The sequence below is a fragment of the Strix aluco genome, chromosome 2, assembly GCF_031877795.1.
Source record: "Strix aluco isolate bStrAlu1 chromosome 2, bStrAlu1.hap1, whole genome shotgun sequence".
Taxonomy (NCBI): domain Eukaryota; kingdom Metazoa; phylum Chordata; class Aves; order Strigiformes; family Strigidae; genus Strix; species Strix aluco.
In genome coordinates, this window is record NC_133932.1 from 15,426,448 (window position 1) to 15,445,287 (window position 18,840).

General features: G+C 38.0%; 1 protein-coding gene across 7 annotated transcripts in view; it reads left to right on the top strand.

Moving 5' to 3' along the window:
* Positions 1 to 18,840, top strand: part of PHLDB2 (pleckstrin homology like domain family B member 2) — a 124,866-nt gene that overhangs the window by 97,146 nt on the left and 8,880 nt on the right. For 3 of the 7 annotated variants that reach the window (XM_074811974.1, XM_074811992.1, XM_074811983.1), the window contains 8 exons: positions 663 to 773; positions 1,510 to 1,599; positions 5,019 to 5,156; positions 6,004 to 6,177; positions 6,875 to 7,015; positions 7,601 to 7,700; positions 14,977 to 15,184; positions 18,355 to 18,445. In XM_074811974.1, the coding sequence (XP_074668075.1) occupies positions 663 to 773; positions 1,510 to 1,599; positions 5,019 to 5,156; positions 6,004 to 6,177; positions 6,875 to 7,015; positions 7,601 to 7,700; positions 14,977 to 15,184; positions 18,355 to 18,445 (1,053 nt within the window). The remainder of the gene's footprint in view (positions 1 to 662; positions 774 to 1,509; positions 1,600 to 5,018; positions 5,157 to 6,003; positions 6,178 to 6,874; positions 7,016 to 7,600; positions 7,701 to 14,976; positions 15,185 to 18,354; positions 18,446 to 18,840) is intronic. The other 4 variants (XM_074812012.1, XM_074812021.1, XM_074812002.1 and 1 more) reach the window with 3 other exon arrangements.

Here is an 18,840-nt window from a genome sequence, read left to right on the forward strand (position 1 = left end):
AAAACTCTCCTCTTTGAAAAAGCCTTTGAAGCAGAGCAAAGATGATGGCCCAGTAACATCCCACACAGGTCAAATCGTGCAATTCTCCAAAAGGAAATAAATCAATAAAATTCCATGCCCTGTTTGTCTGTTTGCATATGAAAATTATACCCTTTAATTTGCTACAAAAAGTACCAAAGTGTTGTTTTTTCTTCTTCAAGAAAGGAGATTTGTACACTCTGGACAAAACTACGGTTATTTTATGCTCATGATTGATGTGGATGTTAAATGATTTTGTTAAAATAATAATAGAACACTAAATTAAGAAAACAGCTTAGTTTTTAAAATCAGTTGTAAAGATCCTATCTCAACAAACTAAATACCAGTTTTTCAGAGATCAGAAGTTGCGTTTCTGAATCAGTTCTGTTCAGTATATGGATGCTAGTCACTATGTTATTAAATAATATGTGCAGTTGTTCTTTTGTCTCTTGAATAAATTGTCTCTTTATTGTCTACATCTTAATTAACTCCTTCAGAGCAGTGATCTGTCTTGTAAAAACTTCTTTTCCTACTGCTTCACTCAGACGAATGAGTGAGCTCTCATGAATAGGATCCTTGCTGCAGGTTGTCTTGTGCTTTGAAAATAAAACACGTAAATTGTGATTATATTATTTTTATATTAGGAAAAGATTTCTGCTCTCAAAAAACAAGCCAATCACATTGTCCAACAAGCACAAAGAGAACAAGATCATTTTGTAAAAGAGAAAAACAACTTAATAATGATGCTGCAAAGGGTAAGTATTTATAGTTTTTTAGATATTTTTAGCATGTAATAAAAGAGCATTTCGTAGAATAAAACAACGTAGAACACAAGAAGAGCATCAGTTATGCAGAAGCTAGCAAGTAGGTAATGTGATAGACATCGTTTCAATCCATTAACTTAAAAAAAAAAAAAATCTTTTGTAATTAACCATCAGATTTCCTCAGGGAAAATGCTCGTGGCATTTGATAATCAAGAAGGTTTTAGAGGTGCCCCCTTTCCAGAGGACTCAGAGGCACCCACCTGGGTGCTGAAGCTAGAAGCCTGTGCGGCTGCTGGAACTGTACATAGAGAGCTCAGATTTTTGGCTTGTAATAACCCATACTAGGCCACAAGATGAGCTACTTAACATCAGCTAACATCTGGTTAATAAGCGGCTGACATGAACCCTTCGCATCCATTTTATGTTTTGCTTTTAATCATGAGAGAAATCATGTTTAGTTCATTAAGCAGAATCAGCATTTTCAAAATGCTGAAGAAAAACCTATCTGGTTTGGCTGTGGTTATTAAATAAAATACTTTACTAGCTTTTTGGCCTGTACCTCCATTTTTTTGTTCAGTTCTGCTGTAAATGGATGAAGTTGAAGCTCTGCTGTGCAGTTTCTAGCCTTCTATCCGAGTGTGTTTCTTCACACAGTTAAGAAAATGGCTAGCATTTATTTTCACTAAACAGCTGTTGGTGTTTAACATAAAATGTCTGGTTTTAACAGGAAAAAGAGAATCTCTGTAATCTGGAAAAGAAATATTCCACGCTTTCCGGAGGAAAGGGATTTCCTGTCAGTCCCAATAGTCTAAAAGAGGTAAAGAGATTCACTGCTTTTGACTTTACCATAAGTAACTTTTAATAACACTTCATACAAAAGCACTTTAGTATTTAGTGAAGTCCTATTCATACAGGTTTTTTTGAGATGTGATGAAATTACTTTGTAAAGCTATTCATGGAAGTCCAAATGCATGGGTGAGCAAAAATAGCTTCTCTTGACATTTTCCCAGATGTGACTGGTATCGCCTTAATCTCTTGCTCTGGAAAAATGATCATTTTTATGTGTGGGGTGCGTGTGTCTCTAATTTTCTCAAAATAGACAATTACATCTCATTGAAGTGAAGACTAATGAGGTCCAGGAATAATGCTATTCAAGTACAAATACAGTTCAGTCTTATTTTTGCACTGTAGACTTTTATCATTGCCTTCCCTCCCTTGATGCTCTGCCGTAGAGCAAGACAAATGTGCATTTTGATGTTTTTAAAAAGCATTGAAGACTTCAAGCTATTGTGGTTTTAAGATACCTATTGAGCTATTTATTTAACTATTTTGAATAGTTAGAGTAAAGGTGTTGAATATTCTTTGCTGAAAAAAACTGAGTTTGGGTAATGCATGATGAGACTGCAGCTTTCAAGACTTCATAGCTTTGAGGGTACTGCTTTAAGCCTCAAGGTCCGTGAGCAAGGTCAGCATAAGGTAAGCCACAGCCCATTGCAAAGATTCAGTCACTACATATATTAACGTTAACCCCCATATTTACCTTGTTGACTTGGTGAATCTGCAAATTGCAGATAAACGTGAAGTTATAAATGGAGAAGTGGAAAATCTAGCATTTAAAATACACTGAAGGATATCTATGGCTGCTTCATTAACTCCTGCTTAAGAGGTCTGACTGGACTTGCCAGATCTGCTTGTATTGAAGCCCTGAACAAGGTCTGCCACATCTAATGATGTAGATGTCACTGTGGGAAGTTGGGCTCTTGAAGTCTAAAGCAATCACGTGTCCTTTCAGCACCTGGGAAACGTGATCTTGCTTATTTGGCCTCCAAGTTCCTGGTGAACCCAGGTGGCCTCCAACACATGCCAGTGGCGTTGAGCACCCTTCCTCACCATGTTGCAGGTGCTTAAACTTTCAGTGTCCTAGGTTGTGTTCTGACCTGGACATCTGACCTCCCACCAGGACATCTGGCAAATCTAAACTTAATTTTTTTTCATTTTGAGAGGGATCTGTTCATTCTCTCACTAGAGAGCGGGTGCTATCTCTGATTTTTATCTTTGTATCCACATAATGGTTTGTTTAATCACAGATACTTCAAAATGCAACTACATTAAGTGAGCCTGACACTTTTTATTGAAACGGATTATTCAGTGGGGTCATTCCATTCACTGCAGTGAAGTCAGTCAGGACTTACTCCAAGGCAAATAAGAGAAGGAACAGCATGGGTTATCTGTTTCATGTTCGGTGTCCCCATAGGCTCTGTCCTATAAAAGAAATGCCTTTCCTTGCCAGATGTTACATTTGTCTCAGTCCAGTTTAATTTTTCTCTGGCTGTTCTGGCACCTTTAAAAATCAGGCACCAAATGGTACACAGGCTTAAACAGACTGCCTGCACGCAGGACTTAATTTCACCATGCGGTTGCTCACGTATCAGTCGAGTCTGCGGTCCAACATTTCCCAGCTCCTCCTCACCAAAGCACACATTTGTAACTCGCTTCCACCCATTGTGGAGCTTAACTCTGCATGCACAGCAAGAGAGTAACAGCCTCGTGTAAAGAGGCGGGATACTTATCCCAGTACTTAAATAAGTGAGGAAAATCAATGCTGTTTAAAACTTCAGCACTGAGAAAATGACCTGGATGCCTAATCTGACTTAAAACCATTTATTTAATCTAATGTAACAGGGGCCTGAGGTAATGCACAGCACAGTCATTTGTTGTTTGCTTTTTTTTTTAACCCCATGGGAATTCCCATTGGGGTTGTGAGTCTGAAGTGAATGTTTTTCCTGTTAATGGTGAAAGTGCTTTTATCCTCTATAAAAATGAATACAATATTGCATTCATAGACTTGCCAAGTTTTGGTTACTGATATACTACTGCTACTACAAGATGGTTAAGCAAGTTCTGTGTTTATTCATGCTTCTTACTCAGTCTCCTCATTTAATAGTTCATCAAATAATATCAAATTAAGATTTGCCTCCTATTTCTAGAGTGCTGTGTTCATAGTATGATACTTAGTTTTCCAGAATTGTGTATCTGCTTGAAATAACTGATAATATACATTGAAAATTATGCTAATAGATAGTAGGCTTGGTATTTTTTTTTTTTACTTGCCTTCTATGATCATTGATAAATTTATGTGTTTTTAAAAAGAAGAAATGCTATAGCAGTCTATGGCTTCTCTTACTGAATTGCTGAAGTATACGTACCAGCAGGTCAGTGTGTTGGTACAAGTATAGAAACATAGCCCCTTTGACACCCTCAATTTAAAAGCAGCTTACCATCTTGATTTAAAAAATAAGCATATTTCTATCTCATTTTTATGACATTGTTTCAAGTAATTTATTCTTCCTTTTGCATAGCCTTATTTTCTATGGATAAGAAGTTAGGACATTTGACTTCTTACAGTCTGGCATCCTGTACACCGTGGATTAGAATCTGTGTTTTATTTAACACCAAAACACATGCAATAATTGTATTCTGCCATTATATCTCAAATCCACCCGCATAAATCTCTGCAGCCAGAAGCACACTCTGATGTCTGTGCCTTTCCTCAGTCCGTCACCTCCTGTAGGATTGTTTTTAAAAAAAAAAAAAAAAAGTAAAAAAAAAAAAAAAGTAAAATAGTAATGGCTGTGGGGCTAGCACTAACAGCATCTTACTGGAGTCTTCTGGTAACACCGAAAAATTAGAAGTGACTTCCAGACAATGCAAATGGAAGGTGTTGTGTCAGCATAATTCATAAAGTAGCAATGGCTTGTCCTTACATAAGTTCTTCCTAGTTCTATTAGTCATTTGGTTTACTCAAACAAGCTTAATAGTTAGGCAAGCAACAGTTCAGGGTAAGTTATTTTATTTAAACATGGACATAAATAAATAAATAAATAAAAAGACGGGTGAATAAGATTTGTTCTTCCTTTTCCCCCAAAGTGCTTTCCCAGGAAAGAGCCACGTAATTTCTAAAGGGTATTTACGTTTCAGTAAAGCCTTTTGGTCACTTAATGTACATTTGATTACACAAATGTTTTTGGAATTAAATGAAGAATAATTTTCAAAATCCAAGTATTCAACATTTGAAAGGCTTGATGATAATTTTATTTTATTTATGATGAAGCATTTCAATGATAACAAATATTTGGCTGTATCACTCTAAACTAACTTTCATCGTACTGGATACATTAATACTCTTGCACGTCTTTTGGCTTTTGCTCCTTTTAACTTCTGCATTCCTCCTTTTAGGGCTATATCAGTGTAAGTGAAATTAGTGAGCTGTATGGCACGAATATATCCCCTTCCACTCAGCCCCCCACAGATGCTGAAGCAGTTGCCACTGAGCCTTCCACGGCTGTGCTGACGAGCCAGCCACAAAATAAAGAGGTTTGTTTGAGAGACATTTCCCTTTGTGTTTGCATTGTTCTTTCATGGCTGCCTTTTTCTTTTCTTTTTTTTTTTTTTTTTTTTGGTAATTCAACATGTAACAAATTGACCCTTAGGCAAACTGCTATCTGCCAGTTACTGAGTCAGATAACAATTTAATAGTAAAGCTGAAGGACTGCTCCAGTTGTAAAGTGTCTTTGACAATGTAGATGGGACTTTGAAGGCCAAAAAACCTGAATACTTATGACCCAAGCAGCAATAAGTGACAATCTTTGCCTGTCAAACACTATAATGTAATGGCACCTTTGGTAAATGGTCTGTGGACACATTTAATGATTACTTGGTCAGTGGTGCTCATGTGTTCATTTTGTGTTTTGTAGCTTTTTTTTTTTTTCCTGTGTGGTGGTAGAAGTATATCTTGAATGTATGTGGGAGATGGGTGGTGAATGTATGTGGGAGCTTCTACTTATCTTAACTATTCCATAGAGTCTGTCCAGTCTGTGTCTTCTAGCGTACTCTCTCTTTTTGTCATTCTTTGTGATGTTTTTGCCTTTGTAATGACCATAGCAAATTTTGAATAAATCCCCTCTTAAAGGAATGGAATAACCTTATGAATGTAAAGCCACCTACCTTTGTGTTGCAATAAGGCAGCAGCTGGTTTAGAATGTGGCATTTCTGTGCTGCTTCTGGCAGTTCAATATGCCTTGAGAGCTGCAATACAACACACCTCCTTTCCTGCTAAATGCTCCAACAAACACAGTGCTAAAACTGCAGCTTGTATGTGCCGTATCTTTTGAGCAATTCCAAAAAGAAAACTCTGTGTGTAATTTCTCTTTTTTCTATAAAGCTAAGATCACCTCTCTGTTCTGGATTTGTGTTTCCTCACTCTCTTTCTCCTCGCTCTATTGCTCAACTTCCATCAGTCCATTGGCCTGAGGTCATGGCTACTCATGTAGATCCTATTCCTTTATCTGATACACCTCCACCTCTGCCAGCTAAGAAACACCGCAGGCAACAACAGGTAATAGATTCAAAGCTGATAACTTGGGATTATTTTGTTTGTTTTTCTTATGGTGGCCATGAAGTTGATTTATGTGTGAAGTTATTAGAGTGATATGATAGATCATAAGTTGATTGTGCTTGCAGAGTGTTGTACGTAAAGGCACTGCTCATTTAAAAATCAACGTAATGCATTATAGAATGTTACTGAACAAAACTTCTCCTTGTATAAAGAATCCTGAGGCAAATATTAATATTTAGGAGCCGTTGTAACTGTCAGAAGACTTGAAGCAAGAAAGTATAAGTGGCTATATTTGAAATCCTAAATCAATTTTTCATATACATTTGAACAATGCATCTCAAAAGCTGTATTGGTTTTAAGCCACCAATTCATTAGAAAACTTGTAAATAAATGTTTTTCTCTGTAATTGGATTCCCCTTGTACACTAGATTTGAGGGTTTTTTTAAAAAAAATAGGTCAGGGACATGTACACAAAATGCGTACATGAATTTAATGTATTTTCTTAATCATCATGATTTTAATGTGATATTTGTAGAAGTCTTGGAAAGCACTGTGAAGCAGGAGGTACTCTGTATTTTAGATTTTGTTCTTTCCAGGAAAGTTCCTAGTCTGTCACCTTCACTGTACTCCATATAGAGCATAACTGAGCAAGTAAGTCAATTCATTTTGTCAAAACTGTAACAAACTACATTTGAAGCATTTCAGAAATCTGGAAGAGCGAAAGAAGCAGCACAGGGAATGCATGTACATGAGTGATACTTTACCTCGCAAGAAAACAACTCCGTCTGTATCACCACACTTCAATAGCGCTACGCTTGGACGCAGCATTGCATCTAAAGTACGTAGTTGCATGCTATTAGTAGCCTTCCGGTGTCTATATAACAACCTGTATTATGTTAGAGGTAAGGTTGGGGTAGCACCGTAAGCGTTACGTGATCCTCCAAATTAACATCTGAAACTCACTCTGAAAGAACTTCAGGTTTATTAACATACATGAAGCCTTCCATACTTCCAGCCTTTATTCTGACCTCTGAGAACGCTGTGCTGGAGTACAGTAATCATAAACGCATGATTACTATCTCAAGGATTGTATTTTCAGGCTAGTTTAAATTGATTCTAGAGACACAGAAGGTTATCTTCCTTCCTACCTAAGGCCTCTAAGTAGTAAAGATAAGGTTACGTGTGAAGTGAAAATACTCTTTCTTTGTGTTGTGCTAAAGCCACAAACAGCAGGAAGGTGAAATGCTATTTTGAAAACATTTTGGCCTAATAGAAACTCTGCACAACTGAAATAACCATGGCTGATTGATATGACATGATGTTGATACCCATGATAAAGCAAGTTATTTTACCATTAATTGCTGATACAAAAAAAAAGTCTCGGAATGTGGTTTTAAGCACATATTTACAAAATTTCCTGCAGGGACATTTACCATTAGGACAGAGCAACAGCTGTGGCAGCGTACTTCCTCACTGCCTGGCAACCATGACCAAAGAGTCAGAGACGAGGAGGATGCACAAAGGTAAGACCTTTTTATAGGATTCATTTCTGTGTAAAGTCAGTGTTCAATTTCTCAGGAAATAAGCTTGAAACTGGTGTTACTATAATCAACAGGGCTGTAAAATGAAAGTTTACTTCTTGGTGAAAAAAGCAAGCTCTAAATACCATTTTCAGATATTGGCAAAATAAGACATTAAGATTATGACATAGGTGCACATGTAGTTTTGAAGTACGTTGTCACCAAATATAATCCAGTAAACAAGAAAAGTATATTGAAAAATACATGTTGGGTTAACCAGGTAATTTCTGTGAGTGATTTTGAGGCAATATATTGCATGTTGCTTTCTTTTTTCTTCCTCTTTTTTTAATAGTTCTTTTCACGTTGTGATCTTAAAAATTGTTTTTCACAGGCATGTATTTTTGCCTGGACAAATTCCCCTGACAGAGATACCTTTGAGAATCTGTAACTGCGGTCTTATAAGTGGTCTTAAATATCTGGGCTACAAAATAGGAAAGGAGAGAGGTGCTTTATTGTGGATAGATAGCTGCATTTTTGTAATAGGGACACGGCAATTCTGGATCCAAAAGAAAGTTACATCTCTGAAACGTGATCTTGTAGGCTATGGGATTCTGTGTCTGTTGTTTGTCGACGTGAGTCAATATACTCAATTTCTGCTTTAATGAGATGCATTATTCATAAGTGTCTAATCTTCAAATGGAGTTGCTCCTCAGTGCCATCTGTCAGTTTATTTTCTTTCTGGTATCTGCATCATTGTTATCAATATGAGTGCAAGAGGTCTTTATGTAGAATTGCACTGACTACGCCTGAGCTGAGATAGGATCCATCCTCTTGTTATAGGACTTGTCAGAGCTAGCAGCTGTTAAAGGTCAGAGAGGATGGCTGAGGTCAGTCATATGCACCAACATGACTCAGTACAGGGACAGAACAAGCTTGCTGAGAAAGGATCATGACTTACTATATTCACTTTATAGAGCTGATCTAGTTGTGATTTGTTGTTTTCGAGCCTTAGTTATGCAGCAGGCCTTCCACAAACCTACCGTGTTGTGACTAACTTAATCTCGAAGTATTTCAGGTGCGATACAAAAGGAGCTTCACACTCAGCTTGAAAAGCTTCTTTGATGTAATGTGTGTGCAAGGGTGGAATAGCTTGCAAGTACATTCGGACTCCTCATTGTGCTGTTGTACAGAAAACACGCTGTTTCAGTTTGAAAATCAGTAAGGATGTTTTGGTTAAACATTGACAAGAGATGAAATGTTTGAAATTGGAAATATTTCTGTAAAATGGTTGCAAAAGAGCATTAGTGTGTGACCTAAAACATGATTACGAAGTGTTACCAAACCTAACACAGGCAAAGATAAGAGTTTTTTAAAAAAATTGATCCATTCTGACGTTTTAATATTTTGTCACCGTGCAACTAAGACTATTCTAAGAGTAGAGTCAGATTTCTTGTCCTAAGAGTGAGGAAAAAAAAGAAACCTCACAAACCAAAACTGAATTATGGCCTGACAAAGAAGAGAGGCAGGGAGAACGAGAGAGGTGTATTCATTAAGGCACTTGGCACGGTACTTGTCATATGCCACAAGGAATCGTGTGCTAGACTGCCTGCCATACTAGTTGACCATTACTTTTTGAAAGATCCAACAGTTTGAATGGAAATACTAAATTATGGAGAGAGGCTTAAGGGATTAATTTGTACTGGGAAAGAGGACAGTTCTAGGTGTCCTTTTCTGAAATATCAGCTTTGCCAAAGGGAAATAGTTCTGCTGACAGGTGCTTTACTCGAACTGTCACAGGATTTGCAAAGAGACATAGTCAAAGCACAAAGGATATAGGAATGCAAGGACTGTTTGTGGCTTGACCTTAGTAGTTAACGAAGGGTTTATTCCCTTTGTGTTTAACATGGAGCTCCCTGAAATTACTGATGTTGAAGGAGCTTGAAGGGTATAACTGCTTTCTCTGGCCCTGAAGTGCCATGTTTCTAGGTTGGGGAAAGCTCCTTTGTCTTGGTAGCACACCACAAAAGTTTTTGCAGGGCTTTTTCTGCACTGCTTTGAAGAATTCAGCAAGGACAGAGATGTCCAAGTCAGGTGACTAGTGTCAGATCCTAGAGTATTTCTATCCGGCTATACAGAAGGGCCAGACAAAACAGTCTTCAGAGACCTTTCATTCAGCCTTACAGGCATAGCCTTAATGGCTCATGGTACGAGCGGGGAAGGGACTAAGTTCAACTTGGTGTGATTTCTGATTTCCCCTAGCACCTCATTCCCATGCTCAGTGTGCGGGAGAAAAACAAGGTTCTCTTCAAAGTCATGAATAAAGAAAGTGCATTTCTGTGGGACAGTGAGATTTGGGAAATGTTTTTAACATGGTGTAGTATTTAAACATACCACAGAGTACAACTGAAATGGAATACTATTGTCAGTTTAAATTCTGAAATCTTACATGGCAGGACTTGAGTCTTTGTAAGCAAGATGAATTTCAGCAGACATCCTTAAATACATCATTGAAAACCAAGCCAAATGTCATGTCAGTGGACATCCTTTGCAACATTCTTTTATTCCATCACTCTGCTAAATGTTTATGATGTAATAAATACACTGTATTTCTTACAGAAACATTCTTGACGTAGATCAGGTTTGCCTCTTCGGAATATTTTTGAGGAGTAAGATTTTCTACCAAATCAGTGTTACTCTGCAAATGTATAGATACTGCTTATACTGATAAATAAGCGCTCACTTCTGTTCCTGCTCCAAAAATTAGTTGTTCACCTAAAATAAGCGATGAATAGATAAAAAGTGTTCTTGACTTGTCACGTGTACGGAGCCCTGCTTGCTTTCCTTGCATTTCTTTTCCCACTTGACAGATTTTTCACTCTGTCAGTTTTCTGTGTTCGAGGTGATGTATTGCAAACGACGTGGGGGTCTCGGGTTACTCATACCTTGAGCATACAGCTACGCCAAGTGCACTGGAGCTGGGTGTGCTCAGCTCAGTGGAGAACCAGCATCTCAGGCGGTAGATGCCCCTTCATCCACTCAGGAGCACTGGCTGTCATGCAGTGTCCCACAAACCGCTATACAAAGAGGAGGATGCACTCCTGAAGTGGGATTAGTAGCTTACTGCGTTCCTTAGGGCTTAAAAGCGTTGAGCAGACTTTTAGACTAGATGTTTTGGCATGTTCATATAGATCTGAAAACAAGTATATTCAGCGGTGCCTGGAGAAGGTGGCAGCTCAGCTAGTTTAAAGACATTATCTGAGAATTAGCACTAGACTAGTAATGGTCTACAATGAGTTTTCTCTAATATGTTTTATCCAGTTTTTCTTATTTCAGTCCAAGAAGGTAAGTGTCAAAGTCTGAGATGAAAAATTCAAAGTTAGAAAGGAAGTCAGGAAATTAAGAACAGCCACTTGAGTTTGAACATGGATTTCAACCTCATTTTCTTTGTGCAGGAACAAGTAATGTCTATGAATAAAATTTAGACTGGATCCAGTACAAAATATTTTCACAGATTCTTTTAAGTATGAGTCTTTATTCCAGGATTACCAAAACGGTGTTTAGTCAATCACATGAGTTCAAGAATTGTTTTTGAGAGAAACAGTTGTTACCGTACTGTCAGTAATCATAGTCTAAGAGCAACTTATAACATGTTTAAGGGAAAGGATCTTTGATAAAAATCATTAGTGGAAAAAGCTATTTCTTAGTAGCCATTCACAAGGTATTTTTGAAGGACTGTGTTTATAAATTCACCTCCCGTGTACATGCCTTTGTAAGCAAACCATGTGCAAAAAAAGAATGAAGAAGCTGCTATTTAGTGCAGTCCAGAGACCTCACTCTGACCAGGTCAAAACTTGGCCCCAGGAGGCTCCCATGGGGTGCTGGGTGCCAGAAACCAGTGCAAGGACAGGCAGGAGCGAGGAGGGAGGGTTGGCCAGTGCAGCCCTGCTGATGGCAGGATGGGCTCCAGAAGGGAACAGGGAATGGTTAGCTGGGAGTTAAGGTGTAAGACCAGACACAGCACTGTTGGGACAGCGAAGTTAGGTAACAGCGAGTTGTATTCTTTCTAAGCTCTACAGAAAAACAGTATCCTGAGGGCAATGTATATGTGTACAAACAAATTATAAGGTTTTTCAAAACAGTTTGCTTTTTTCTTTTTTTACTCTTTTTCTTACTGAACTCAGGAAAAGCCAGAAAAGGTATGAAAGCATCCCTTTACCTGGCTATATCTATCATTGGCATGTTTTGGCAAAAGTACCGATTGCATCAGCACTGTCAAGTAGTTCCCTAAACCTTGGAAAACTTTTAAATAATTTTAAAATAATGATAGCACTTCAAAAATGCTTTTTTTTCTCCTCCTGTCAACTAACCTGTCACAACAAAACTTCTGATTAATGCTAATATCTGCAGTGCTACAGCTTTGTGCAAGCCTAATTTTTTGCTCCTTTGCTGATAGCCACACAAGTAGAGCAGAAAATTTAGAAATCTTTGCAGATCTGTGGGTGACAATGACAAGGTAGACAGACTTGGGCTTCGTACTTTGGCATGTTTCCATACAAAAAAATGTATCTTGACAGGTTAATGTCAATTTAAAAAAAAAAAAAAATACTATGAACTTTTTTAGGAAATACTGGGGTTTTTTTAAACATACTTGACAGTGCCACTTTCAGTAACAGCTTTCACCTATAGTTCTGACCTCACCATAATTTTGTGGTGGTATATCTGTTTTTTGTGATTCTGCAATAACTCCTTTGGAATATTTTTTTTAATGATATGGCGTTATGGATATTTGCAGTATTTTGCTCAATAGTATGGCTGTTAAGTGTTAAGTGTACAGTTTCACTACACGGAATATGGGCCAATGCAACAAGAAACATTTTAGCTCTTGTATCAGCTTAGACTTGGCTGATACAAGTCTTGGCTTCTGGGAAACTTTCAGTGAAGCACTGGACCTTCCGAGAAGTCTAATATTTTTAAGTGCATGTTCTGTGAATTCGCACCTGAGCAGTTAAAAATTCCTTAAGCAACAGATTGTGCCTGTGCGATGTGTAAGTGGGGCTGCAACGGAGGCAGGTTGGTTGTGAGGCTTCTTGGTGTCGGTACGCAGCTGATCCTGAGCTTTGAACTGCGTGTTGCTTACAGCATGAGGAGAAAATGAGAACATCGCGTTACGCTGTGTTTCTGCGGATGTGTCTCATTTTGCGACCTAACGACTGTATACTTTTTGCAGTGTTTGCTTAGGTTTGCATGACTGCATAAATATAATTGATAATTGTTTTACTTAAAAATTGACTTTCCTTTAGGAGACTGTAGAACTTCTATGTTACTCTATGCCTTTTAGATGGGTTTATTTTTCAGTGAAATATAAGATACGGAATTAAGATTTCTGAGTAGGCAAGGTTTTGCAAAATGCTCAACAGAAGAACATGCATTTGAATAAAGTTCTTTCAGTAATTTATTTTTTTCTCTCTTCCCATAATGAATAATTGATAACCATTTCACAGGAGCAATTAGTCATTCCAAAGGTTCAAGTATGAAAGGTAATTGCTTACCTACAGTAACAGCAGCTTTTGGCATAATGGGGAAAAAACCCAAACTGCACACGTAAATCAGTAACACCTGTGTTGTGTGATGCTGTTATCTACGACTGCCGAGGTGTATTTGTGTCCCCTTTGTGTCTTTTACTAATCAGTGCAATTGAACTTTTATTGAAATTTTGTGTTCTTCCAAATGGTGAGTCCTATTCGTTCCTTAGAAACCAGCTTTAATTGTCTGCGAGAAACCTTTGTATGGTACAGAGGGAAGTGAGGAGGAAGGAGGAAACTATCTGCCTTGGAAATGCTTGTAGGGCATGATTTCTGTAATAATATGCTTTAATTATTCAGCTTCAGTCACGCTTTTCAGATATGTTTTGGAGAATATTATAGCCTTTCCAAGGTAGAGCTGTTGGCTCTCCCTACTCCAGCACAGCAGAAAACACCAGACAATAACCTTGTATGTGCAGGCAGAGAATAAGAATAAGGCAGGAGAATATTCCCACTCTAAGCATATTTTCTGAACATGAGTGTCTTAATGGTGTCTAGTAAAAATTTTTTCTGGGCTTAGCTGCATTTGTACCTTTGTCTGCATTTTCCCTGCATCTGATTATCTTAAATATGTGGAATGTCAGTGGCTGCCTTCCTGTATGACTGAGAGGTTTTCATGTAGTCTAACAGTCCTTCCTAATCTCCAACTCTGCCACCAGCTCAGATTTTGGATCAGGAATGTGCAGAGAGTATCAGAACTGTGAGAAAGTCTCACTTCTTGCATTGATTGAAGGAGAAGATGAGCAGTGCAGTTGTATTTGTAATCACATAGATTAAACAACTGTAAAAGGGCACTGTAAAATAACTTCAGCAGTTAAAACGACAACTGTCGTTATACAATGCTCTTCATCAGCCAAGCTCAACAACCTCTCTGTAAGTCTGTGTAAATACTGCTGCATTATTTACAAAGAGCAATGGAGACATGAGATAAAAATAATTCTGAAGAGATATTTTTTAAAGGAGACGTAGCCAAAGAAAGTTCCTTGTGTTCAAGAAGGATGACTTTTCAGAAAGGATGATTTTGTGGAAAAATAACAGTGCAAAGAACTTAAATGTTGAATAAACCTTATTTTTCTTTACAGTCATTGAGCTATAGGGATCTGCTTCAGTCACACAGGTGAACTGCAGTTTCAAAACTCCAGGAAAGTACCTCTACACTAGTCACTATGATGATGTGACAAGTAGCCTATGTTATTTCAGCTGAAACTAAAAGCCTATCTTGCTGTTACCAGGAGGCAAAATTCCCCAAACAGACAAAAAATAATCCACATTCAGTAAAATCAACCAAACAAGTACTCAAGACCACTGAATATCAGGACTTTTTTTTTTTTTTAATGTAATCAGTGGCAATTCTTCTCGATCCCTGAATTTAGCTGCGTTAGTTTCCAGAGTAGGCCTAATTTTAAAATGAAAATTTCATTCATTCAAGTTCAATTTTCATATTACACATACAAGAATATGTATTAAAATGTCAGCCATACTAATCTGCATATATTTGTGTCCATTGTAGATAAAACAGGTATTTAAAGGTTTTATTTCCGTGATGATTAACTTATGAAATTAACCATAATACTGTAGTGCCTTGGTTACAATGCATTAAAAACCAAGGTGATGTTCAGAATGCTTGTGCTGCTAACACGTTATGTTCGGGTCACAAAATTTCTGTGTAAAATAAATGTTTTCTCTGTACTCTGTAGGGTATAACCATCAGCGTATCTGTGAAAACCAAAGGCAGAAGTCTCCTGAATTCTACAGCAGAACAGCATCTGAATCGAATGTGTATTTGAATAGTTTCCATTACCCAGATCGCAGTTACAAGGACCATGCCTTTGACTCATTAAGCTTAGACAGTTCTGACAGTATGGAGACAAGCATATCGGCATGCTCGCCAGATAACATTTCCAGGTAAATAACAAAAAAAAGAGAATATGTACATGTTGATGCTAGGGTAATGTGAATGATGCTAACTGGTTAAGAAAATATAAGATCATTAGACAGGCATAATGTTTAGTATATGTGAGGCCTTCATAATCAGGTTTAGCTATCATCTCACTGCTTTATTTAAAGATGGAAAATAAAAATATGGAGAGGCTAAGTGATAATGTCGAAGGCCACAGAGAATTCAGTGTCTGTACTGGACTGAAAGTATGAAGTTGTCGATGCTTTTTTCAGAGTGGGAATAGCTGAGCTTCCTTCCCTGGTTGCTACAGGGAAGGAATTTCCTGTGATAGGAAATTTCTCACAGACATCTGCTGGCGATGAAGTACACTTGTTCTGCAAGTCCAGCATGTTAACTTTCTACAGCCTTATGCTGAAACACTTGGGGCTTCTCCAGTGGTCTTTTTTGCCCCTTCCTCTCCCTTTTCTGGGTCAGTAAAAACGAAGAGATGACACTGAATGGCTTAGAGCCCTCAGCTGCTTTTCACATCCTCAGAGGCTGTCAGCTCACACACAACTCCTTGGATAAAACGAACATCAATGATCTGTGTTAAAAGAACAGTCCAGCTGAGTCTCAAAATTGCATGCAAACAATTTTCTTCTGACAGTATGGTTTTAATGATAGTGCTTTCATTTCTTCTCACAGTCCTGCCCCAGCAGTTTCGCAAGCGTAAATGGAGGCTGATAATTAAGTACAATGTTGTCACGGGATTAAGAATCCCTTATGAACACAAGGACAGCTTTTCTGGCTAGCGTGTTGTTTTATTCAGCATCTGTTTCCTGTAACAGGGTGTCAGCCCACTGATTTCCTCTTGTAGCCTTTATCACTGCAATGTTAAGGGTTTCAGAAAATACCAGTGCTACTCATTCTGCTGGCTGTTCTTTTTAAGTAAAAATATTGGGACTCAGGTTTTGAGGATTTCTGTTTTAGATAGATATACAATCAGCAAGTTTCTGATACCTGGAGACAGGCTGGGAATTAACTCTATCTCTGCAATGATCTAACAGAGCAGTGGTATGAAATCTGTCTCTCTTTGATTTGCTGCTCTGACCATTTCGGAGGAAGATGGTGTGTGTCTGAGCTACCTCGGGGTCATCTCAAGTGAAATCTCCAGCCCAGGATGGGGAGCCCCAATGGCTGTTGAATTTCACTGGTGCTGTGTGCCCTTCTGCCTCCCTCTGGTTCTTCTGCAGCTTCCAGCCAATGATGAAAGGAAAAAAAAACAACAAAACAAACAAAAATGCCCAACAACCAAACCAATCCAAAAGACAGAAAAGGACCCATTACAGCAGATCTTTCAGTTTCTCACAAGGCAAACTTTGGTGAAGGAAGAAAAGAGTGTGTGCTGATTTTGTTGATAAAATTTGGAAGATAGGCAGTTCATTTTCCTTGACAAAACTTCCCTTAAGCAAAATTAATTCAGATTGGTTTACATGGTGTTTAAGAATCTTTCCTATCCATATCAGACTTTAAAGGAAAACAATTTATGATGCTTTTTTCTGACATATTTAAAATATATAGATTATATTTTACCTTGTATAAGGTGAGACTCTTTTTGCTGGAAAAGAATAAAATCTGTCTGTGCTCAAAGTACAGAAGAAATAGAACCGCTTTAGTCATTCATCAACTCGCCAAACAGTAGTTGTTTCAAGGTTTGTTAGCAACTTATTTTTCATGGCCAAAGGTTTCAGAGATTGTGATCTTCTGCTGTGCATTAATTTCTATGAGCAGGATAAGCAAATCAAGGATGAAGGAATTTAACTAAGCTGAAGTGTTAACCAGTTTAATGTGGGAAAACCCACTGCAATTGACTGTCTTCCAGGTTGCTGAAATGACTTTTAATTTATGGCCTCATTGCTTTTACTGAAGTTATTTGGCGCAGATTCTCCTGCTCATCGACTAAACATACTTTGGCCAAAGTAGGCTTGGGCATCTAAGTCAGTGGTCTCATTTTTTTTGTCAGAGCCAATAAGCTCAATAAAGTTCAGATAAATTTCAGATGGATTATACCTTTTCTGCAAGCTTGGGTTAAATGAGGTATGGTATTTTTGTATTGTATTGTATCTTCTCATGAAACATATTCCCAGTATCAGACAGAGAAATATCTTCTGAAGACTGTCTGGCAAAAATCCTGGTCTACAGACATAAGCATCAGAGGCATGCTCAGAAAGCAAAGGATGCCGTTCTTACTTTTTTTCTTTTCCTTGCCCAGGACACACATTTGGACTAACTCCATTCTACCTGTGTCCCTTCACAGTTAGTCTTCATGCTATTAAGTAGCATGAGCAAATCTGCATCTGACACCCACGTCCACCTGAGTGGTCAAATAGTGTTGTCAGTACAATCTGGAGTCAAGTTGCTCTCTGCCCTAAACGTTTGAATCCATTCTACTTTCTCGCATTGTGCTTTAGTCTAATGGCATTATTAATGGTAATACAGTAATATTTAACATCAGCTGTTTTTCTTGAACAGCATAAGATGAAAAACAAAATAGAGAGCACGCCACGGAAATGCCACAGTTGAAATGGCTGTTAAATTGAGATGAAACAAAGAAATTGCATTGGAAAAAAGAAACAAAAGAAAAAAGGACAGACAAAGGTGATAGTTGTGTTGTGCTGGGCCAGGATCTAGTACTCGTTGTGATGACCCTTGTTTCTTTGGCTTGCCAGTTACTTTAACTAGTAGATTGTTCCTGACACCACTCTGTCACTGAATGGCCTTTATGCATACCTCTTAATCTTCTTTTTAATGAGCATTTTTTGTTGATGAGCTCAGTGAGACACAAAACAGAGACTGGTATATTCAGATGGCTACTAATGCCAGCTCTGAGGATCAGTAGTGTGTTCTGTTAGGACGTGGTAACCACCTCCATCCATATTCTGTTATCTGGGAGAAGATGACAGACCACAGGGGACTGACAAGATGCATTTTTAGGCACTCAAGTCTGCATTTTTTACAACTCTGCATGGGGAATGTATATGTGAAGAGCATACCATATACTTTATACATTACTTTTTGTTAGTGCCTACTGCACTGAATTGGATCAGAACAGATTCAAAACTAATGTTGAAATGTAAAATATGTCTTTAAATACCAAGTATTCTTTTAAATAACTGATTTTTTTTTTTTGATGCAGTGCTAGCACTTCAAATGTTGCAAGAATAGAAGAGATGGAGAGACTTCTGAAACAAGCGCATGCTGAAAAGACTAGGCTGCTTGAGACCAGGGTAAGCATAATTTTATGAGTAAAACTAAGAGTGGGCATGTTAGATAATATCCTCCTAAATACAACACTGGACCCTAAATAGTTTACACCTAATAGACACTTAAAAAAATTACCTCTCCCCCTTCAGTTTGATCTCGTTTCACCCTCATACTACATCTTTGAGCTCATATGCAATAGCTGCTATCTCAGTGGGTGAGATGATGGCAAAAATCTTATCAGAAGCTAGGTCAGCATTGCTCCTACGCCTGCTGGGAGAGCTGCTTAAGAAGAACCTTCATTTCTAGAGTGGTAATATTTGCAATTCTGATTCCAACTCTTGGTCCACTTTGCTGCATATATATTTCTGCCTACTTAAGAGGCAAAAAGGAATTTAGTCCTAGCTTAGAAATTACATTA